This window comes from Gouania willdenowi, chromosome 24, assembly GCF_900634775.1.
Source record: "Gouania willdenowi chromosome 24, fGouWil2.1, whole genome shotgun sequence".
In the NCBI taxonomy this organism is placed as follows: Eukaryota; Metazoa; Chordata; class Actinopteri; order Blenniiformes; family Gobiesocidae; genus Gouania; species Gouania willdenowi.
In genome coordinates, this window is record NC_041066.1 from 2,951,997 (window position 1) to 2,976,863 (window position 24,867).

Below are 24,867 nucleotides of genomic sequence, written 5' to 3' on the forward strand. Positions count from 1 at the left end.
AAAAATTACCTCCTTGGTGGAGGTAATGAAAAAGAAATACAAAACGACCCTTTCCTGTGTTAATGCTCAGATTAGTCATTATTGTGTTAAGATACAGTCACATGCTTGGGTCTCTGCTGTAACACGATTCTCTCTTTCTGCAGTCTGTGCTTTCTCCTCTCTCCTTTCTTTCTCTCTCAATACTTTTCCTGATCTGTACTTCTCTAGTATAACTAGTCTGTGATCCTATGGTTCATTTCACCCTCATTTATATAGCGCTAATTACAACAAAAGTCATCTCAAAGTGCTATCAAAATATAAAATTTATAATAAAAAGGAAATGATGTTCAAACTCTCTGTGTCCTGTTCTTTTCTCCTCTTCCTGCTGGCTCATTATGATGACAACTTGTACTCATTACACCAGTTGGATAGACTTCTTTTAGCCCTTTGTTTTCCAATGCAGGAGTACAGGGGGTTTTGATCCCATGCGGGCATTCAGGCTGTGAGGCTGTCCAAAAACCGCTGACTAAGGTCTTTACTACAAGAATATACACAGAACTTGTAACCTCAACAGCTGTTAAACTCGTGCTGTATCTCCAAAAACCCAAAATAAAAACCTAAAGCATTGAACGATTAAATCTTAAAAGGGACATATCATGCTAAATCCACTTTTTTAGCCCTTAAATGCATTTTGTTGTATGTTTAGAGTGTTTAGAAGTACAGAAAAATTCAAATTAGTCTCTTCAGGTGCTCCGTTGATATCTTTATATTCTGTTTTGGTCATATTTTTCAATCTGTTTCAACTTTTCTATTCTCTATTATGTTTTTTGAACTATTACATCACAGTATTTGCAGCGGAACTGCCAAATTAGGACATCAACTCCAGGTCCAACACTTCCGCCATTTTTATTTCTCGCTTTTATTTTGTAGTCCAAGCTCCAGGATGCAGAAGTTACGAGAGGATAAGTCAAAATGTTTGGTTGTTGGATGTAGTAACCCACACACTTCATTACACCGTCTCCCAGCATCAGAACCTTTTCGAAGTGCCTGGTTGAGTTTTATTTTTTATGGAAATGTACCCACATCTGTGGGTAAGGTCATTTTTGTGTGCGTGAAGCACTTCAAGGATGACTGCTTCAGCAACCTCCTCCAGTATAAAGAAGGATTTGCCAAAAGACTTTGTCTGATTGAGGGTTCAATTCCTTCTATCTTTGGAGATGACGAACAGAGCACTTCGGTAAGCTGTAAATAACGCTAAAAAGTGTGATGATAAGACGTCCCTGTCATTGTTTTGTTAGCATTAGCAGTTGCACCGTTTTCATATGTTAGCGCTGTATGCTCGTTTTAGATCCTTGATGATATGGCCTACGTGATTTAATTTAAGTCTAAAGTTTTCATTAGTCATTTCATTTTGCCATTTTTGTCTCAGAAAAGACTGTATTAAAATGCATTTCGTGACGTTAGCTTGGCGCTAGCGTTAGCTCGGTGCTTGTGTTAGCTCACTTGTTAGGGTTCTGCAGGTTCATCATCTTCATTTTCATCTCGCTCCGCCGGGTCAGACTCTGGCTCAAACATGTAAGGCTGGATGGACAAGTCTTCTGTTGTTGACATTTTGTAAATAACGTGTGAATAAACATTTTCTGCACCGCTAGATAATCGTATCTCTTCTATCAAACTACAAAAATGGCCGAACAGGGTGGAGTTGAACCGAGTGTCACCTCTGCAACCTGAAGAGGGGGCGGGGTATGAAGTGTCTCATTTACATGTAAAGAGACCGCACCAAAACGAGTTGCTCTCAGAAGCACATCAGAAAAGGGGTAGAAAAGGGGCCTGTGGAGCTATAATAATGAGGAATTCAGACCCAAGCATTGCAGTTCCTCTTTATATAGACCACAACTGTATGATTTATATGTAAAAAAGAAGGATTTAAAAGCATGATATGTCTCCTTTAAAATGTATTTTATTTTTTCTACTTTGTATAAGAAAGCCGTGCAGTCATCCTTCCACATTGTGGAAGTGAAAAGTAACTGCTGTGTCCTTTCAAAGGAGGTCATACCAAACTGGTGTGTCTAAGTATTGTGTCTTTGCACAGTTTATAGCTAACACCAAACGCAGCAACAGGCTCTGAGAGAAAGCTAAAGCTTTACATGCTAAAAATCAATGCTGCTTTGTTATGGTGCTGCTTTGGATGAGGTCATCGGGAAGTTAACGCGTGACAAAAGAAAACTAACATATAAACATTTCATCTAATCATTGAAATAGATGACACTATTCTGGTTTATCCTCCACTTGACTTTAAACTAAAGGCTGCAGCGATAACACAGACATATACAAACAGGAGACACAATTAGATTTCACCCTTTGCTTGAGATTTGTGCATTTAACAACAAAATGCATACATATGTCTTATTATTTAATAATGATATTTCACACACACAATGTGAGATTAAACAGATAAAACCATTTAAAATGCATTTCTTAATCTCACTTGTGTTTGTTGTTAACACTAATCTCAGATGTAAGGAATTAAATCAGCCCTGCGTTCTCCAAACATCTCCTTTATTTACATGTTATTCATAGCAGAATAACTGTGACAATGGACAAAAAAAACACTATAAAACCATTCTAGAAGTTTTCACAGCAGATATAGGAACATAGATTACAATCTGCATATTTATATCAATAATTACATTTTAAATAGTTTCAATGTTCTTTAAAATTGTTTTAAATAACATTTTGTGCTTTGTGTGGATATACAGTCTTTCCAAATATTTACAGCTTTATTATGTAAATAACTTTAATGTAATGAAGCACACACACAGCGTGCATGTTGGGCGATGCATAAGTCACCAAATGCTCTTTCTTTCTTTCTTTCTGTTCTGTTCTGTTCTGTTCTGTTCTTTTTCTGCTCTGTTCTGGTAAACAAAGCCAAACCTTCCCAGTGAAAGTCAAAGTTGCTGGTGTGACCCAGGATGGTCTTGTTTTTTTTTCCCTGAGAGATCTTTGTTTCTTCTGAAGGTCATTTCAAGTTTACTTTTTCATGATTGACGACAGCTCCAGAATCATGTTCTGAAAAGCAGACAAAAGGAGGAGGTTCTGATGAGCAGGTAAAACACATCTGCGTTATTACTATTGACACAAAACAAAAAAGCTGCAGAAAGACCAACAACCAGCAGATCTCAGGAAGAGGAGGATGTAGCAAGTGTTGATGTTCAAGCTGCAACAACACAGACCTAGCACAGGTCAGACATGAGCAACATGCGACCTGTAGCCCACATGTGACTCTCAATCCCTAAATTAAAAGCACAAAATAAATAAAAAAGAATACACCACATGGCAATAAAAATGCACAAATCAACTATAAGAAAATCTCTAAAATGACCCCACAGACACAAAATGGCAACAAAGACACACAAAACGACTCCAAAAAAATATACATTACAGAGAAACACACAATATGACAGCAAAAACACACAAAACATGGCCAAGAATATACAAACATTAAAGAAGAAAATACAAAATGACCACAAAAATCCACAAAGCATTTGTTCTTTCCAGTATTCATGCTCAGATTGGACATTATTCTAAATGCTGACATGTATGTCGACAATAATAATGCATTGAATTTTATATAGCGCTTTATCATAGACTCTCAAGGCGCTCTGCAGAAATAATGCATTATTCTTTCACTCCACACAGTGGTGGTAAGCTACTATTGTAGCCAGAGACTGACGGAAGCGAGGCTGCCATAGTGCGTCATGGGCTCCTCCGACCACCACCAACACTCACACACCACATTCATACTACCGGTAGGTAATGTGGGTGAAGTGTCTTGCCACATTGATGATAGATACCAATGGAGTGACCGTCCCCCACTATGGCACCTGGAATTCTCACTGGTCTCCCATCCAACTACAACCAAGGTCTGCTTAGCTTCAGAGATCTATCGAGATCAGGCAATGACAGGCTGGTCAAGTAAAATCAATTCAAAAAATGAAATATTATTTTATTAACAACCAAAGCTCCCGTATTAGTTAAGCCTGACATGTTAATGTCACTTGGCCTGGTCTACCACCTGTGCTGCTGGATCAAGAACTTCCTCTCCAACAGACGACAGCTTGTGAGACTTGGAGACCACATGCCACCAACACGGTTCCCAAGGCTTCTATCCTTATTCCACTCCTTCACTCACTATTCACACATCAACAAAGCCGTCTCCAGAGATGAGGTCCAGGCCTGCACATCCTGCCTCCAACAATTGACCTGATACTCAAAACCATCAACGACAGGAAAAAACAAGGTGTCTGAAGTTAAGGGAGAACTAGCAAATAGGTCTATATGTATTACTGTTTACAGTCAAACATTATAATGCACTGTAGGCTTCAAAATAAATAAAACCTTTAGCTGGGGCTGATTTGAGTAAATTCAGCCAAAATTGTGATAGGAAATATTAGGTTTAAACAACATTTTGGTGAAAGTGTAGCATGTGATTGATTTGTTGTGAATTTTCCCAGTTTTGAACTGTAGAGGCTTGTTGTAGCACCACCTTTAGGACAATTGGTCTGTTTTTGTGGCAGAGAAGAAGAAGAACAACAACAAAAGAATCACAAAACAATTCATTATACACAAAACAGCCAAAGAGAATGACAGAAAAATACACAAAACAACAAATAAAACCACACACAAACCCTTCTTTTTTGTTTGTTGGTTATTCTAAATGCTAACATGAGTGTCGATAACGTAGCCCTTGGATCACACTACCACATTTTTGTGGCTCCAGCTGTGATAAAAGGTTCTCATCTCTGCTTTAGATCATTAAAACCAATATTTGGTGCAGACAGTTACTCTGTAGAAATCAGCAGATTCTGATGAAAAGTCAACCTTTAGTTTTTTGTTGTGTTTGAACAGTTTGAAATGAAAATAAATCGTCATTGTAAAGTTTCCATCTTAATGTCCTGAAGCTGTCATTTCTCTACTCAGATACACAGGAATGCATACGTTGACCTATTTACCACGTGTTGAGCTTCCAATCAGGTCCTGAGGTGAATATTCCACATGGTAAAAGTTGAAGGATTAACACTGATCCCTTGCTTTAAGAGTTCTCTTTGTTTTCTTTGTTGCTGAAAATGTGTTTTTTTTATTTTTTTTAGTTTATTTTTATGATAAATCTAATAAGTGCGTTTAGAATGATGTTTTGATTGTAGATTAAATGTTTACTAATCTGACTGATTTGATATTAAATGGAGCTGGAGGCTAAAATGAGTGAACCTAACACCAATCAGGGTCAATTACATTTTTCAATTACAATTACGTTTTCAATTACCTATGTAAATTTACAATTCAATTACGATTACTGTGGCCACCGTTTTTTCCAATTACAATTAAATTACAATTATTTTTGTCCTCAGAAAGTCAATTACAATTATGTTCTCAATTACTAAAGTTCAGTTACAATTAATCACAATTGCTTTTATGATAAAGGGTCCTAAATCAGCTGTAAAATACACTAAATACTTTCTTTCATATCTATTGGTTACCTTGTTAGGCTTCCTAATCAATAAAAATATAGGTTTTAATATTGGTGTGGGCGTCTGAGACTTTTTTGTCAGTATACCCCTAGATTTATTTATTTTTTAAATAGTAAAATGTGGGAAAGCTTGATATGAAGCATGATTTAATAATTGACTACATATGTGTAGAACTGTACATAGAACTGTAACATGGTTCGCCAATCTCCAGTTTAGCGTTAAAGTAGAATTTGCAATTTTTATATAATTTCCATGGCAATTACAATTACAAAGTACATTATCTAAAGTCAATTACAATTTAATTAAGATTACGACAGCAACAGATTTTTAAAATTATGATTACAATTATGATTACAATTATGATTACAATTACGATTACATGATATTTGTAATTAATTATCAATTATGCAATTACAATTATAACTGACCCCAACCCTGACCGCACTAGATCCCTCCACCTAACCCAAAAAATGCCAACATAGCTCTAAAGGTGTAGCAACAGTGTTAACATTGTTTTCTGATTTTACACCCAAATCATTGTTAAATGTACGTTTGTTTAAAAAGCACTAAAAGCAAAAATGAATTACTTTCCAAAACAGAATTAAAACTCGGTCTCAGCAGTGTCTCCCCCTATAATGACTCAGCATTATGGAATTATGTTCAACGAATGAAGAAGCTTGTTACATGCTGACCATGGACATCCTCCTCCCACTTGATGGAGGCGGTGGAGTGAGGGCCGGACTCTCCGTCAGGCTCAGGCGCTGATCGTCTCGCCCCGTGCTGCTCTCGGAGTCCACAGTGTCCGAGGAGGGACTGGCCAGGTTGATCTCAGACAGACCTCTGGACATGAAGCTGCACTTCCTGGTGGTCGGGTAGTGTTCGCTCTCAGGGGAGTCACTCATGTCACTGAGCTCTTTGCATGTGCTCACTCTGCTGTGTTTCCTCTGGGGGGCCCTCAGGGCAGCTGGAATCTCAAAGTGTCCCCCCATCAGTGTTGGACGGGGCCCTGCGTGGTACTGCACCTTGGTGGAGCCATTGATGGGGTTGGAGGTGTCGCTGCTGGATGAAGCATTCCTGCAGGGCTCCAGTGTTCCCAGCTGCCCCAGCAGCAACAGGTCTGCCTGACTCACCTGCTGCCTGCTGTTTGTATCCTCAGCGATCTGAGGAACCATGTTCATGGAGAGCATCTCCTCGTGAGCGTCAGACACCCCTGAACAGGGTTTCTTAGTGAACTGACTGAGTTGTTCTGGGGAGGAGCTGGTCAGCACATAAAGGTGCTGCTGTACCATGGAGTTCTTCTTTGACTGGCACACACTTTCATCATCTCCATATTTGAATCCATACAAGCTTTGTTTGATCTTCTTCATGCCCAAATGGAAAATCTCCATGAGGTTAAGGAATAAGGAAACTCCTGCAATAACCAACATGAAGACCATGAAAATGTTCTTCTCTGTGGGTCGAGACACAAAGCAGTCCACACTGTTGGGACAGGGCTGTCTGTTGCACTTGTACAAAGGAGATAGTCCGATGCCATACAAAGCACACTGCCCAATGATGAAGCCCACCTCCACCACGGAGCGGGTTAAGATGTGGAACACATAGGTGCGGAGCAAAGAGCCCCGCAGAGGAGCTTTGCGAACTTTCTTCTGTTCGTCGAGTCTCCGGAGCTCTCGCTCGATTCTCTTGTGGTCTTCCTGGACAGGGTCAGTCCCCTCCAGCTCTGCTTTCAGGTAGACTTTCTTGCGGTGCCTCTCCTTCTCCAGAGTCCTCAGGTGGTACAGGGCATGACCCATGTAGACCAGTGACGGCGAGGACACGAAGATGATCTGGAGGACCCAGTAGCGAATGAGGGAGATGGGGAAGGCCTTGTCGTAGCAGACATTCTTGCAGCCGGGTTGCTCTGTGTTGCAAACAAACTCACTCTGCTCGTCGTCCCAAACGTCCTCAGCTGCAACGCCCAACACGAGCATTCGGAAGATGAAGAGGATTGTCAGCCAGATCTTTCCCACAATGGTGGAATGAATGTGGACTTCTTCTAAAATGCTCCCCAACAAGTTCCAATCCCCCATTGTTACATCATCATCGACTGGAAATCATTCAGAGAAGCATTAGACACATTTGTTTTTAGCAGTCACAGTGCATTAAGAGCTTATTACTTACTTGGGTTCGAGGATTCTTTACATTACTGCAGCTTTACTCCTTTATAAAAGCACAATCAGCAGGGCGGTTGGTTTCCTCTTCCACAGACGAGGTTGCTCACCGAGCAGCTCAGCTGACACTGTGTCAGCGCTGACACAAACTGGGAATGGGACAGTTTGAGGCCATTGATCATGGCATGACCCTGTGATGGCCCGAGGTCACATTTTCCCACTACTGTTAGCATGACGCCAAATTGGACAGAGCATGAACTGAGACGCCAATATGCAGCCATAAACAATGGTGCCACATTTCTTGCAGTTTCATGTCAAGCCACATGTAAACCATAATTTACTGTTATTGTCATATATGTGCTACACACACGTAATTTGCTCTCTGCTTTTATGTGATTGTAGGTGTTTGCAGAGGTAGAACATGTTAAACACACAGAAGGATAGTGCAGTTTAGTTCAGTTGTTTTTTGATTAAACCGAGCTTTTCAGAGCAGCTCCAAACATCTGCACACGGTGGTGTCATGATGGACTCAAAGGCTGAAATAACCAGGGACCTTTCTGTGGGGAGTTTGCATGTTCTATGTTTTATTACATTTGAATGTATGTGTCTGATCATCTCTGTTTTACACCATTAAGAAGCAATTTGTAAAGAAATACATGATAATATTACATATAAATATGTATTTACTAAAGACACAGTATTGTATTGGTAGTCTAGTTAATATAGTATTTTATTCAAACAATAGACACCAAAATCACCAAGGAACATTATGGCCTTTGGTTAATTTAGTTTACAAGCTGCTCTGCTCTGAAAGAAGCAGGTGATGAATGAAGTATCTCACATTCATTTTCTGCTTTTTATCAAATGTGAAGTGAAGAACAAAGAGAGCAGTATGAGAGAAGGGTTGATTCTTTTATGTTAGTGTCTAAGCCTTTGTCTCAGACAGTGAAATAATAGTAATACAGTTGGTGAAGAGCTTTAGATGTTCTATACACCACAATGTTAATAATACGTGTAAATCAGCTGTAACATGACTGAAGCGCTATCATGGTGTGAATAACATTACATCTCTACAAATGACATGCACAGGGTTAGGCCAAATGTATCACAGTTTCTAAGATTATTGTGGCCTAGTTGGCACTTCTAGGTATAAAGTATGTGTAAAGTATGTAATAGCATAGTAATAATGACAGATATCAGCAACTGCAGGGTCTTTACTTCAATTTATTGATTTTGTAACATATTTGTATTTTATTTAGGGACATTTTGGGAAATAATTTTGGAAAAATTCTTAAATTATTTCTTTTGATAATTTGAGATTAAAAATGACAGCCATCGTGTGATATAAGCATAAGAAAACTGAGCCGTTTCATTGAATTTGTGCATTTGGAGGGGTTGAGATATCTAAAACTGAATTATCTGGTAAATTACACAATAATTCACGCCTTATATTGTGAATGTAGACCTTTGGTTTTTAAACTTTTGCGAGCTGTGGCATAAGTGATGCAATGAAACACATCCCACTGCTCATCTGCAAACATTTGATTCCTCAAAGCAGCTTACTGAGCCACCTACTGACATGGAGCACGTACAGTATTCTACAGCCCAGTGTTTCTCAAATGGAGGTACTTAGCCCTAGGGGTACACAATGGCAATACAGGGGTACTTGAAAGAAAGAGTGGAAAATTAACAAATGAAAGCATTATAAATATGGGGTTTAGAAGGTTTATTTTTTAATAAAAAAATATAATTATAATAATGATGGAAATGATTTTGATTAAAACATAAACTGAAAATACAAGGTCCTACACCAGGCAGGAGATGAAAGCTACCAAAAATACTTCCACTTATTTACAAAATGAGATTCTTTAAAATGTGTTATCACTCATTCATTCCATCATTTTGCTCTATGGATGTTTTTTTTATAGTGTTCAATTCAAAATAGCCCAAAGCAAATGCCTTAAAGACAATAAAAATACTAAAGTAAAAAATGTGACTGACACACTTCCTCTCTGTACCCAATTATACACACACACGGCACCTCCTTCTGTACTGAACAGGGGCTCCACTGAATGGAATATGGCCCAATGAACTCTGTCACCTGACCTTTGTGTCAGGGGTCAACCATTGCCTACTCTGCAGTCAGCACCCTAGGCACTGGCCTCTATTGGCCCACTTCATACGTATTTGTGTCAGGACAGATGTAATGTGTGATTCCACCCCACTTCTGATTCATTATGTTAATACCCTTACACGTCAATGCGTGCATTTGTTACTAAGGCGATTAAGTCAATGTTTGCAGTCCTTTTTCTTGTTTGGCTCTACCTGGAATCACCCATTTTTCTCCTCATAGCTTCATAAGAAAATGTATTTACTCTAATTGTATCTGTACCCAGTTCATGGCTAATGTGGTGAACTGGATGAGGTTACATAGTTTAGTCATCATTGGATTGTAAACTGGACTGTTCAGTATTAGACTAGCTTTTAATTTCGAAGCTTTTCTGACATCAGGACACAACACAACTTTAACAGATTTTCAAGTTTTATTAGAATCCTTCCAGTCTTAAAGTCTAAAATTTGACATCATCAAAAATAAATACTTTTCAGTACAGAATTATGTACATATTTACAGTGCATTTAGTTCAGTCTATCAAAACAGATTAGAAACTAAAAGCAGCGTAAGCATAGATTGAAAGGCTTCATTTGCAAAACGCTCATAAATGAACTGGGAATATTGCAACAGTCATCAAATGTTTGGAACTCACGTCACAAAAAGACATGTTAATACAGGAGGCGTGATGGTTATTTGGTTGAGCCAACAGGCTAAAATGTGTGGCTGTAGTATTATAGGTGTTTTTACAGCCTCACACTTTGGCTTTAAGTTGTGTCTGTGTTTTGAGGTTTGGACGACGTAGACGTGATCGAGTAGCACTCGGAGGAATCAGCTGTCTGTCTTCTCCTGCTTCTTAAAAAGCTTCATGAGTTGGTGAAACCTGGAAGCGATCTGGAAAGAAAATATACATGCGTCATCTTCAGCTCACTGACCAAAATGCTTAGGTGGGCGGTACCTGCTCTGCTGGCTTGTTCAATCTCTGCGACAGTGCAGAGAAAGTTTGTCGAGATGCTCCTCTTGTCTTCAGATCAATCAGGATAGTTCGATCTTCATCTCTGCAAGAACAAAGATGCTGAGCAACCAACAACAAAACTAAAATTGTTAACCACAAGTTTAGTGGGAATTTTATTTGGGTAACGTGTGAAAATGTTTGATAACCTTTGTATTGTATGTGGGTAAGTTTTATTGTTTTGAATGTACAGTATTTCACTGTGGTGTAGAAAGGCCCAACCAGGGACAGGAGTTGTGAACTAGCATTAGATATACACTTGTATTTATGTTGAATTACATTGTCCCTTCAAATAAACACATAGACTTTAGTCTTTGAGCAATTTATATAAAGTTTTGGCTAAAATCTTCAAAATCACATGTCACATCAGGATTAATTTATAGGTTAATTATGCTACCATAGGATCCATGGCTCTAACCTCATGGAGCACTTCCATGAGTAATCACCAGGTCACAGTTTGTCAAAGATGGCGAACACCATAAGCGTTCATTTTTTATTGCATCTGCAGTTTCTAAATCACTTCTCATTCCCACTATTAAAACCATTAAAGCAGTCTTTATACTTTGAGTTGAGCATCACTTTAAAGTCAGAGCTGTAATAAATGCAGCTTTTATTACAAAAACACAAGTATTTCTTATAAGCTGCTGAGGATATAGTGAAGGCTCATACATCAATACATCATTTGCTTGAAAAAAAGACGTAAAAAATTGAAATTGCCACCGTTAACTTAGCTCTTATTGACATTTTCAGACAAGTTTTGCACATTGCACTGTGGAGTCCCATAAATAAATGCTGAGAAGTTTTTTTCTTAACATTATCCTTACCATTGTCCCAGTATTCCCTCTGATATCACCTCACCTTGGAGACATTCCATTTTGACTTCTAGATTCTAACGGGACTCGACATCCCACATGCAAAGCATTTCAACACTTCAATAAGAGTGTGTTTACAATGGAGATCAAAAAAATACTTTTGAGCAGTTTTTTCAATCTTTTATAAGCAAATGATTTGCAGGCATTAGTTATTGACCTATGAGGCCGACACTGCAGATTAATAGTTAGTCTCCATCAGCTTTAATTTTAAAGCTGTCATGTGTTCATGATGCTGCTAACTGGTTTTAAAGTAAACCACTGACCTGGTCCATGCCATCACCACCTCGCCTTTCTTCCTGACTACATTCTTGGCAGACAGGCTGTTAGGAGACAGAGTTGTGACAGAAGATGGTGATTCAGAAACCATTTCTTCCACTCTTCCCTGTTTCTGCTCTCTGCACTTCTTTGCTTTCAGTTTATTTTGTTGTTTCTTGCGCTTCCTGCTTGTGCTGCCATTATTCTGTTTTTTTTCTGGCGAGCTGTTCACGTCTTGTACAATAATGAGTTTCTTGTCAGTGTCTGATATGCTAACATCATCTCTTTCCAGATCTGAGAGCTGACGCTGCTGTGCTTGGATCCTTTGATCTGTTCTGGTACAATGACGAGTGTCTGACTGTGCAGCTTCTGTTTGTGACACATTTCTGTGAAGTGTGTTTATGGCGCTTGACTGTGGAGGACTTGTGCTTTTGCCTTTATCTCGTTTGCAAGGATCTGGCATCTGAGAACTGATGATCAAATGTTTTTTTGTTGTTTTTGATAACCTTGCATTAGAATGTTTGGGAGCACAGTCACCTGAAATATTTTTGCTCGTCTTCTGTTTGCAGGGAGATAATAGAGTGTTCTCTCCACTTTCATTGGGACTGAGCTGAGCATCACTGGCTGACGGACAAACCCTTGCAGGCTGAGGGAAGCTGGAGAAATCACCCTCTAAAGATTTATCTCCGTCATTCTCTCTTGTTAATTGAGTGTTTGATGGACCAACTTTGACTGACCCATTGGGATCTCCATCTTTGTTCTCCTCTGTCAGTGTTCGACTTAGGCTCTCCTCAGCAACTAGGTTGACTTCTGCGTTTGCCTGTCGAATCTTTACAACAAAGTGATCATTGGACTTCTCCATCACCAGTGCCTCTATGGGAATGTCAGGCTTAAACACAAAGGGCGTGGCAAGAACTGATGAGGCTACACTGCTGCAGCTGCTGGAGGCACAGCTGGAGATATCCGTGTCGAGGGCCAGGTGAATGTCCTGCTCTGTGGCATCTTCCCCCTCCATCAGGGCGTCCTCACTGATGTGTGCGCTGATCACACTCTCTGGAGTGGACGTCACTTGCAGGTTGGCATTGGGCGGTGGTAGGAAACTCATGTGGCTGTCAGACTTTAGAGGCGATGGGATGGTGAGGGACACTGCAAGGTCTTCAGCTAGGATGGAGTAAACCCTGTGTGCTCCTTGGCTCTCTGAGGGAACTTCTAGCTGGCAACTTTCATCAAATAATGCTGGGTGCAAACGTGGAACAGGATCTTTTGAGGGTGTAGATGAACCTTTGCGAGGCGTTAAACTTGACCATGTAGCAACAGCTTTAGGAGGAGTATCAAATTTAGAAGGGGAAAGAAACTTGGAAGGAGACTCTTTGAAAGGAGTAACAAGGCCAACAAACCGCTCCGATTCCTTCCTTGGAGTGCTGAGGGCCCAGGCCCCGTTGTCTGCACCACCTTCTAACAGGTCGGACCCTTGCAGGAGGCACTTGAAGATTTCTCCCATCTGGGAGTCCCTCACCAGATTGAATGTTAAACTAGAGGCTTGCTGCTCAGTGAGCAGCTCATATTCTGCTCTGTCAAACACTGGACCGTTTTGAGAGCCAAGGATGGAAGAGAGCTTCTTTTCTGGAGTTGATGCAAGGCTTTTAGGAAGGCGGACATCGACCATCGTCTTTGTGCTTGGACTGCTTAGAGGATGCATCTCAACATCTGTGTCTTCTTCTGAATGGCTTATTCTTATGTCTTTGCCTCTGCTTCCAAGGCCTGTTTTGTATATGCATGATGTGGAGTGATTCAGGCAGGCAGAAGGTGACTGTACTTCCTTTCTTCCAGGTGACTGCTGAGCTACATGATCCTGTCTGCTGCTCTTTTTGTCCTTGGGTGGGACTGGCTTACAAAGTCCCTTCATTGTTGTGTCAATGTCCTTAAATAAGTAGTTGATTTGACCATCTACAAAGTCCCACAATTTTTGCTTCATATCTACCGCTTGTTGTTCAAATATACGCTTTACTATGCCATTATTGGATACTTTAAAAAACACAGATGTTACCAGTTTCTTAAGCCTGGATTTCAATTCCCTTGTTTGATCACATATTTCACCAAACTGAGCACTGTCCACAAACTCTAAATATGACTCCTGGAAATTATTGATCACGCCATAAAAACTCTTCTTAGGAAATGTTTTATGAAGCTTCATGTACTTTCTTCGAATTTCACTGCGAACCTGCCGGAAAATGTCCATGACATCCTGGATAGAGGAAAAAGAAGCTTTGGTGGCTGCAGGGCAAACCGCCTTGAAACGAGTTTTTGGACTTCGTGTGGAAGCACCAGCTGTTTCAATGGTTTCCTTTGAAGTTACACGCTCATCATCAAGTTTCTTCTTTAAAACTGATTTAGATACAGGTTTTTTTTTAACCGCCTGTGTGAGCTTAGCCTTTTTAAGTGGAGGAGTAGGACACTCGGGAGCTGTCTCGTCATTTTCACTGATAATTTCTCCTTCTTCCAGGTCTGTATCGGAGAGACGTGAAAGCACATCAGACCCATTATCTAGGACAGGTGGCAGGTCACTAGTAACAGGAGAGCTTGGTTGTTTGTTCTCTTTGTTTACATCCAATTTTGAAGTGACTTCAACTGGTGCACCTGAAAAATCTGTAGGAGGAAGACAAATTAGTAAGAAGCAGCTACTAACAGTCTCATAAATTAACATTCTACTACCCATCCAACAGTTTTTTAATGGTGTAATGAAGGTACCTTTCAGTATGTGAAAGCAGAAAAGCCCATATTAAAATATATAACACACTTTGGTTTTGAAAATAACAATTCATAAAAACGTAACAAAAGGTAACTGTTGATTAGAAATAAGATCTGAAAATCTTTGATGGATTTAACAAATGTACCTTTCTGAAGACTCTTGACATGACCTGGCTTTCCATTAACACGTAGAAGGCTTCTCTTCGATATCTGTGCAGGGCTCCTCAGGGGACTGATGGCATCAGGAATTCTCTTAATACTACTCAGAGTGCGCATCATGGAGTCCTCATCATGGAGCAGAGGCACTGAACTGGAATACACTGTCATTTTCTTTGGACTTGGTTCCTGGATTAATCTCTTCTTGGGTGTGTTTTCACTCATCTTCTGAGCAGGTGACTCATCCTCTGTTGCCATGCTGACTTTTGACACTGTATTACAGCCGACGGAGGAGCTCGGTGCTGTCGTGACGTCCCTGGTGTCTTCATTAGTTTGTGTTAATACGTATATGGCTTCAGATAAACTCAAACCTTCTTGGGGAAGACATTCCATGCTGATTGGGCTGGTAACAGTAGCTATTTCTTTACAGCATGCCTGTCTCCCTTTGAAGAGTTTCTCAGGAGCAGAACTGGATAAAGCAGGGGGAGGAGCCAGCTGAGGTTGTTCATGATACTGATCAGCCTCTTTGTTGGTTGAGACTGTGGAAACGACTGTTCCTGCCGACTGAGAGGGAGCAGCACATTGTGTGGGTAAATCCACGGAGGGGCTTTTTTGTTTTGGAATCGATTCCAAGAATGCTGCTTCTGTTCCAGGTGTTTGAAGGTCATTGGTTAGTTGTGACTTGGGGACACTGTCAGAATGATTTTTTGAATTATAATCACGTGTGATCGTTGCTGATCCATCTATACTCATCTTGTTCCTGTCAGGATGCTGTTCTGTAAAGTGTGTGGTAGTGCACTCAGGTGTGGCATGTACAGGTGCTGCAGCATCAGAGGTAGAATTACCAGGAATAGTTTGGACATTTTCCTTGATACATTTTGAACCATCTGTCCTTTTTGAACTGGAAGTCATCAGACTGTCCAGAGGTTGCTGAGCAACATCTTGTGTTTCAGAGTCACTGTAATCTACTTTGTCAATGACGCACATTTCCTCAATGTTTAGGGGGAAGTTTTCCTCATCAAACGTATCATGGCCATCATCATTGACTGGCTTTACATTATCCTGGTCACCAGCGATAGGCAATACTACTTTCTTAATTGGTGAAAGGGTTAGATTTAATGTTTCCATAAAACACAACTTTCTTTTGGGACTGTTTTCCTCAGTGTTATTCTTCTGCATCACATTTGGTTCTTTAGATGAGGCTTTCAGTCCTTTGTCTAGTTTTTGTACACCGTGGGCATCATCTTTTCTGTCGTGAAATCCTTTGGATCTCCCTTCTATCTTTTGTGTCCCACGCTCTCGACTCGTCTCAGATTGACCGCTTCTCTTGTTAATTTTTTTGCTTTCACCTTCACGTCTGTCGTCCTTCCTGTGATGATCTCTACGTCTTTCGCCTTCCTTTTGCTTAGGATCTCTGTGGCGCTCTGTGTGATGATGAACCCATTTCTGGTCTTTGGGGTCAGAGCTTTTACAATGTCTATTGCTGCTCCTGCCTTTTCTCTCCTCTCTCTCTCGGCTTTGACTCTCTTTGGAGCTGTGACCTGTGCTGTGCTCAGCGATCGAAGTACCCGCGTCTTTTTCTGTCCTCTGCTCAGTGCTGTTGCCTTTCTTGACAGAGGGGCTTTTATGGGAGTTATAAGATAAAGTGGTTTTATCTCCATCTAACCTGTGGTATTCCTCAGCGTTTTGATCAGTTCTGATTTTATAAGATTTGGATTCATATCTTCGTTCTTCTTCACTGTGGCATCGGTTTTTCTGAGCCGTGTGAGAGTCCTTACTATGATCTGAGGAGCTTTTGTGTCTTCTTTCTGTTAATTGAGGTTGTTTTGGATAGTGTCCTTCTCTGTGTTTGGCATTCTGCTTGTCTAACGCAGTCTGTTTGTCCGTAAGTTCGCAATCACCCTTTGAAACGCTTTGAGGAGACACTCTGGAAGATAAGTGTAAACAGTTGCTCTCTCTCTGCTCCTTTGAAGGTTGGTGTTCCCTGGGAGGACCTTCTGGTAGCGGTGGTGGGGGAGGGGTAGTGGGTGCCATTGGCGGTGGCGGTGGTGGTACCAATGGTGGTACCGGTGGCGGTGGTACCGATGGTGGTGGCGGTGGTACCAATGGTGGTGGTACCAGTGGTGGTGGAGGCCTACATGTGGGGCTGATAGTTGGGGATTGACTGGAGGGATTTGGGTTCTGCAGTTTACTGATGAATGGTTGAGGATGATAATAGGTTCTCTTTGACCTGTAGTGAGCAACAATTAAAGTCATTACAGTCAGTGTCAGATACCTGAAACAAGCTAATAACATTACATCAAGGAAAAACCTTTAGGTATCTGATATCAAATAAAATAAATATAATAGTGTATGAATGCTAATGTACCATTCACAATTCACTGTAAGGACTGATTTTACGTCAATCTAGTGAGAAAAATAACAAAAGACTCTTCAATAGAAACTTCTTTGATTAGAAAACATTAAGTGCTAAAATCTAAAGTGCAAATAGGGGTGGGTGAAAAAATCATATCACAATTTTTTTCTTTGTAAAATCACAATTTGATCACAATTTTTTTCATTCAAATCATTTAGACTATTTTAAAGTTATTTACCAATAAAACAAACCAAATCACATACTAAAAATCGTCACCTTAAATGGAAAAAAGGAATAAAAGATAATTTAAGACAAGGTAATTTTTAAAATGGTAAGCAATTCATCAAACTAGTTCCAAGTACAATTAACATCAAATAAAAGGCTGACATGTTCTTATAGTCTCACACAGTCTTTTTACTTTGTTTAACTAAAGTGTTGTAGCATTAGCATTAGCAATACTTGGTACATAACAAGGCAGCATACCAGTCTAGTGCTTTCTATTTGTTATTTAGCTAACACACTCATGTTAATAAAATCCTACTTTAAGCCGTGTCTTGAACCCCTCATTTCACAGTTTAGACAATCATATCCTTTACAAGATAAAACGTTACTGCTTTGGATACATTTGGCCTGGGTGATATGGACCAATATTCATATCTTTATATTTTTTCTAAAAATGGCTATAGGCTATCCATTTATTTTTTTCAATAGTTTTACAAGATAAACAATAATGGGTCAAAGTCAGTCGAGAAAAATGCCACAAAGACTTTTATTAATCACTAGCAGCACAATATTAACATTTTGTATCACTTTTGACTGTTTCCTTTAAGACTGAAATGTGTGATTAAGTTATGTAGTGTTGCTTTTTTCAGGGCAGCTCTGAGTTGCTGAAAGGAGTTTTTAAAGTGAGACAGAAAGTTAGTTACAGAAAAGAAATACATGCAGTACTTCTTCAAACGTCTCAGTGCTTCAACACTCAGAACTGATGAAGTTTAACAGAGGACAGATGGACATCTGTACTGAGCCTCTGACAGACAGCCGCTAACACAGAGGAAGTAGGACAGCTAACTCTGTGTGTTTGCGCACTGGGGGTGGGGGGTGGGGGGGTGCTGACATGCTGACTAGCAAATGGTGTGATTTGGCAGAGAAAAAAAACATTGGATGTGCTGTGTATGGACCACGGACATATGATGCAGACACGGCACCGCGAGGGTTAAAATGTAAACTACTGACGGTTCTAAGATCTCCGTGATTTGGGAGATCGTCGTCATGTTTCAATCCTTAACGATCTAATATCGTCAGGATCGCACACCCTTAAATGTAAACCATGGAAGTTATTTTTGGTGAGTTACTAATCAATTTCTTTGACTGTACCTTTGATTCAGCCTCTGAATCTCATCATCTTTCCGTTTCACTTCCAGTCGGGCTGTTCGTAAGAGGGCTGAGATATTCTTTTTCAGACGGAAGTTCTCACTGGTCAGTCCTGTGTTCTGTGAAGAAGAAATAAATGTACAGTAAACTAAGATCATAGTAATCATAAAGGGAGCTTATCATCAGGCTTTCTGCACAGCTGCATGAAGGGAGGGATCTGAAAAATGCTGGACGATGACCACCAAATACAGGATTTAGGAACCTTTAAACTAGACTGTCCAACATATAAGAGTCTGTAAAGGCAATAAGGATTCATCACTCTCTAGTATCTTGCAATACAGAGATTTTTACAGAGGGATTACAACGTTCAGAGACAGCAGAAAATCTGTGTAACTGTGGAAAACTAATGCTGGGCATTTATTTTCTTTGCTCTCTTTAGACCAAGCGTGTCAAAATAATTTTTTACTCAAGGACCAAAAATGAAGCAGTTTGATCTCAAATTTAGGGCAGGAAAAATAACAATTTTAGTGTTATTGTGCAGCGGGTTTGACCTTGTATAACTGATATAAACAGTTTGTAAAACACTGACAATATCCAAGCAATAAATGACAGACGTCAATCCCTGCAGGATCTCCACTTCGACATTTGTTGATTTGTAACAAATTTTGAGTTTTTTTCTAAAATATGTAACTGCAGTCATGTGCTGTACAGTACACACAAGTATTGCAGACTGCAAGTATTCTGGACTTCCAACAAATTCTACATTATTACAATTATTTGGTAACTTATACAGTAATGAATTATTTCTCCTTCTTTTTCAATTTCTTTTGCGGGCCCGATTTGAATGCTCTAAATAGCCGGATATGGCCCCCAAGCCTTGAGTTGGACACATGTGCCAACTGTCTCGTTCAGATGACTGCACTAAATCCAAACTTTGATTACATCAGGGCAAGTAAAGAAAACTCAACAATGAAGCCAGTCAATGTTCCATTTTTCACATATAACTCAGATTACAGTTCAAACAAACCTGTACTTCCATCTGCTCCAGCCTCCTACGTAGCTCTTGGATTTGGATTTGAGCTGCTTGAAATCTGGATTTTAACTGTAAAGATAGAAATGAAAGACTTTGACAAAATTGACTGTTTTATCTTCATCACTTCTTTTGGTGAATTAAGGGAAAACATAAAAACAAGAAACAAAAACTGGTTTAGTCATTTTCGAGCAGAAACAAATCTTAAAAGAGTGGATGAATTTAAATACTTTAATACTGACCCTCAGCTATCATTCTATGCACACATTAGTCCAATTTGCAAGAAAATATATTGTCGTCTGAAATCACATCATCATGTACTTTTGAAGACAGTAGTTATGTTTGTAATAGTTGAATGATCCCCTTGAAAATGAGATGCTTCATCTCACAGGGTTTTCCCTGTAATAAATACCACAACGTTGCATGTGGTGAGGAGTAATGGCACCCAAAGGTTCAGGGCTGAGGTGATCCCATACACATGACTTAAAAAGACATCATTCTTTATGATTATTTTAAATTGTATTTACTAGACAAATCCTTTTAAACATAGGAAAAAACTAATATTGTTTACTTCGTGTCCTTTATATTTTGGATTTTAAGGCATTATACTTCAAAACATTTCGTCGATCAATCCTATGTTCCTCCAGATAAGTGTTCATTCAGAGTTTCGATAATGAGAGAAGGGTAAAATAAGTGGAACTGAGTAGAATCAAGCTACAATGAAGGAATCCCAGCCACAATAATAGGACCTATACTATCTAACAGACACAGCTCCAAACCGGAACATGTGCTTTAATATCTACCACTAAATGTTTGCAGCTCCTGGGTGTCCTCAACGTTGTGACTCCGAGCCTTCAAGGACTTCTTTGTGGTCAGATTTAAATCTCAGGAATTCGGAGGACTCAACAACACTTCAACCTGGTTGCTGTTTTTCTCAAACCATTCCACAATTATGGAAAATGTGGGAACACTGTTTCTCCTGACATAACCTACAACAATACTAAAGTGATGTAGGGCCTCAGATCTTCAGTGATAGCGGAACAGGGACGAGAAAAAAAAACAGAATTCACGTTCTGAAACGGCAAAAAGTAATCTGACCCAGAAAAAGGAATCTCACCCGTTTTTTACCCCTTATTATTTAAAATCTGGCCGGAATTGAAATGGAAATGCCTGAGGTATTTTTTTTGGTATAATATGTATTTACAGTTTTACACAATCATTTTCACCAGAAAATGAATGACTAAATGTCTGTCAACTGTATTAAACGGCTAAAAGCTTACGCTACACGTAATGGTTCTTCTAGTGATTACATTATCCTGTGATTGAAAAGGAATGCAGAGCTTTATCTAAAATATGTCTTTAATGTGATGTGATGACTGCATTCAAATCCAAACCTGTACAAAGACATGGTGTATAAACTGAACTGGTAATCATTTTACCTGGTGACACATCAAAGCAAAAGCGTCATCAAACACATTGTTGCATGCTCACGTTTTGCACACAGAGTCATGCAAAACGTGAGAGTGATTCGCTGGTTGGCGGTAATGAAAAAACATTTTTTTGGGACCATATCACGTTTCCATTGTATTTTTTCTGAAACACACAATGGAAATGCGAGATATGGAAAGATAGGGAGGTTGAGTTTCAGTTTCAAACTGAATCAAAGAGGATTCTGCAAACTGCAGCTTGAAAATTTGCTGTTTTAATTTTTGAGCAGCTGTTTTGTGCTTTATATGCACATAATTTATGGTTGTTTTATAGCATTTTTAGTAAAACAGAGTTGGTCGAAATGAATGAATGTTAATTAAGATTGCTTTCATTTATTTATGTTAGAAGGCTTTTTGCGTTTATGTTGTAGGTTGTTGCTAGTTTTTGTACTTAAGCTGTAAGGGAACATTCTAAGGCTAAACACAACTGTTTTTTATGATGCTGAAGCCACTTTATATTTTTTTTTATCTTTGATTCTGAATAATATTCAGGTTGTTTTGGGTTTATTTCATAATTCCTTGTAACATTTTCAGTTTCTGCTGGTCTCAGGTAAATAAACTGGCACTGAAAAAATACTTAGTGTTTCAGTCAGAGCAGTGTTTGTAAAGACTAATACTGAGCAGAGTTTAGTACTAAGATTGCAAATGATTAGAAACTTTAGGGTTGGATACAATGACATTTCATTTATCAGAGGCTTTTATCCAAAACAATGTTAATACAGGAGCAGTTTGGATAGGAGGGATTCAAACCACTGACCCTCTGATAAGCCAGCTTCCTTGGCCACTATTCCTCCACTGCAGAGTTAATCAACAGTGGATTATTTTCTGATATGAAGCTGTATGGACACTAATGACCCAAAAAGTAATACATTCTTTAATTCTAAGTAACTCAAGAGTTACTTTTTCCAGTAACTCATTAGTTTTTGGCATAAGTAATCAAAATAGTAACTAACTAGTAATGGTAACTAGTTAAGTTTTTTCAGTAACTAGCACAACAATGGTCCTGATCTTGTATTTCATTTCTGTTTTACTGTTTAGCTTTTGGATACTTTGATGTCTGATTATGGTTTTAAAAATACTAAATAAAGGCTTAACAAAGAGAAAGAAAAAACATACAAGAGTATTTTACAACTGTAAAAGATCTCTCACCTCAGTGAATGAAGCTTCTTTGCTTTGTTCCTCTTCTCTCACAAGTTCTTCATAAAGATCCATTGAATCTTTCAGCCGAGAAGCACCCAGGGGTGATTTTTCTGTATCCAAACAAGATTCATGTTAAAAAGTTCAGTTTGCTGTAACAGAAAATCAAAGCAAACACTGATAGAGTAGAAGTCTCACTTGCAACGTTGCCAAAGCCCTCATCCAGACCATCATAGATATCCACCGAATCTTCGTTGACATTAGGTACCATTACTGAGGGCAGTAAACATTCAGGATATATAAAACATCCAAAATAAGGTCAGAGCTTAACATCAACACATTTAGTCCTGGAGCAGATAATGACAATTCTGGCGTATTGTGATATTTCAACTCACAGCTGGAGGCACTATCTGTGACGGCGTTCTCCATCCTCTCTGATATCTCTCAGCTCCAGTCTCGTCAGGAATACCTGGAAACAGATGAAGTAACAGTTACAATATATTAAGGAAGCTCAAAAAGCTCATTTTAAAGAAAACAGTGGCTTAGTGGTTAGGATGTCCGCCTCACAGCAAGAAGGTGCTGGGTCCACGCCCTGAGGTGGACACTTGGGTCCTTTCTGTGTGAAGTTTGCATGTTCTCCCTGTGGTTGTGTGGATTTTCTCTGGGTTCTCCAGCTTCCTCCCACAATCCAAAAAACATGACTGTTAGGTTGATTGGAGTCTGGTAATTGCAGAGGAGTGAATGTGAGTGTGAATGGTTAATCGTCTGTGTGTGTTTTCCTGTGATGGACTGGCACCCTGTTCAGGGTGTACTCCCAACTAATGCCCAATGCGAGCCAGAAATAGGCACCAGCAGACCCCCGATGGATGGATGGGTGAGTGGGTGTTGGGGGTGGTGGGGAGCAGCACGTACTCACAGAAAATGGCAAAAAAAATCTGTTCTAAAATAGGCCAGGGTAATATATCGAGATTCTACTTTAGCTATATAGAAAATTACAATATCAGTGGTTGCTTGTGCTACGTCTCAGAACAGCATGAAAAGCACAGTTAGATGAATTGCTGAATGTGTTCTAACCCAGACCGTTCTCTAAACAAGCCAGACAACAGAACTCACTCACACGTGCTGTCCCTTAAAGAGGAAAAAGTCAAAAGGGACACATTGTGCAGCTGTTTGTTTATAAATGTGTCTTGTAGCAGTTTGCATCAGCAAACTCAACACAGAAATGTATTTCTGGAAAGAATTATTGAGTTAAAAATATTGTATAAAGCTATTTGGAGAGAAAACAAGATACGAGTTTTGGTCCATATCGCCCAACCCTAGTTCTAAATGAGTAAACTGTACAAGTTCACATGAATAAGCCACTCTAGCTGCAGAAGAAAGTTCAGAAGTAGAGATGTAACAACATGAAAATAACAAAAGGGTGTAGTATTAAAGATATACTCAGGGTTTAAAACTCAATGCACACTGTCAGTTTGATTTAAGTATTAAATAGTTCCACACAAATATAGGGAGCTATACAATTTATTTAAATTTTATTTTAGATTTAAATTAATTTTTTGAAGCCCTTTCTAAACAAAGAATGGAGATCACACTAACGTGACTGCATGTATTAATTGATGAAAAAGTATCTGCTGGTACGATGATGTAGAAATTAGATGATGAAACTGATTACTCTGCAATGTGGAATTGAATTGTTCACATCATAATCGGAATTGAATCGTATTGTGAGACCAATGAAGATTCACTTATTAACATTAAAATATTATCTGGATAAAGTCAGTTGATTTCACTAAGGTCACACAAAGCTTCAAGGCAAAAATGTGTAAACTTATGAACCATAAGAAAACACAAGTCGAACTGATGTTAGCACAATAGCTAGGGATTGCCATCGTGTTATAGTAGAAAGAGTAAAGAAGCACAGGCAGTGATCAGTAACAATCCCGCAGCCACCAGCTCTGCATAAGAAACATGTTAGCATTAAGCTAATAAAGAAGGAAGAATTAAAGAAGGTCTTACTGGTTTGTGACTCCCGTCCTGATGTTTACAGCCGCTAAGCCGCGCCAAGGCTTCATTATACCGGAAATAACGACATTTTCCCGCGGTCTACAGCAGCTGAGAACAGAGGGGGCCGGAGTTTCCTGCTGTAGTTAATTTAAACCGGACACAAACCGTTTAGAACAACAACCAATGCCCAGATTACATGTCTATGGGGCGGACAAAAACACCCAGCAGGCAGCCGCAGCACAACCTAGTCAGCGTAGCCTTCGGATTTAAAGCTAATAGAGCTACAGAAGCTACGTTTTCACTCACTACAGGTGACGCTGCTACGCTCGTGGCGCTGTCAAACTGCGTCATCATTCTGCGAAGGTCAATAATCAGGCAATGCTTCATTACAAATATTTATTAATTTATTACTATTGTTATTATTATTATTGTGAGGGTTGCAGTTACATATATATATATATATATATTTTTTTTAATTTGTTTTAAATATTTTTTATTTTACTATTTAAAAAAATAAGAATCTTATTATGACTTTTTTCATAAATACATATAATTCAACTTAATGCTACTACTACTACTACTACTACTACTACTACTACTACTACTACTACTACTACTACTACTACTAATAATAATAATAATAATAATTTTAATGTGATGTGAATAACGCAT

General features: G+C 39.2%; 2 protein-coding genes across 2 annotated transcripts; both read right to left on the minus strand.

The window, feature by feature from the left end:
• Nucleotides 1-3,009: 3,009 nt before the first annotated feature.
• gja10b (gap junction protein alpha 10 b) lies at nucleotides 3,010-7,576 on the minus strand. Its single transcript, XM_028439596.1, has 2 exons — nucleotides 6,200-7,576; nucleotides 3,010-3,048 (listed from the first exon to the last, which is right to left on the minus strand). The coding sequence occupies exons 1-2, from the start codon at nucleotides 7,574-7,576 to the stop codon at nucleotides 3,010-3,012; spliced, it is 1,416 nt and encodes a 471-aa protein (XP_028295397.1).
• Nucleotides 7,577-10,332: 2,756 nt separating this feature from the next.
• On the minus strand, nucleotides 10,333-24,523 carry casp8ap2 (caspase 8 associated protein 2). The gene is made up of 10 exons (XM_028440074.1): nucleotides 24,208-24,523; nucleotides 22,587-22,660; nucleotides 22,390-22,464; nucleotides 22,204-22,304; nucleotides 19,565-19,639; nucleotides 18,541-18,656; nucleotides 14,801-17,040; nucleotides 11,915-14,552; nucleotides 10,726-10,825; nucleotides 10,333-10,661 (listed from the first exon to the last, which is right to left on the minus strand). The coding sequence occupies exons 2-10, from the start codon at nucleotides 22,618-22,620 to the stop codon at nucleotides 10,599-10,601; spliced, it is 5,442 nt and encodes a 1,813-aa protein (XP_028295875.1). The 5' UTR covers nucleotides 22,621-22,660; nucleotides 24,208-24,523; the 3' UTR covers nucleotides 10,333-10,598.
• Nucleotides 24,524-24,867: the final 344 nt, after the last annotated feature.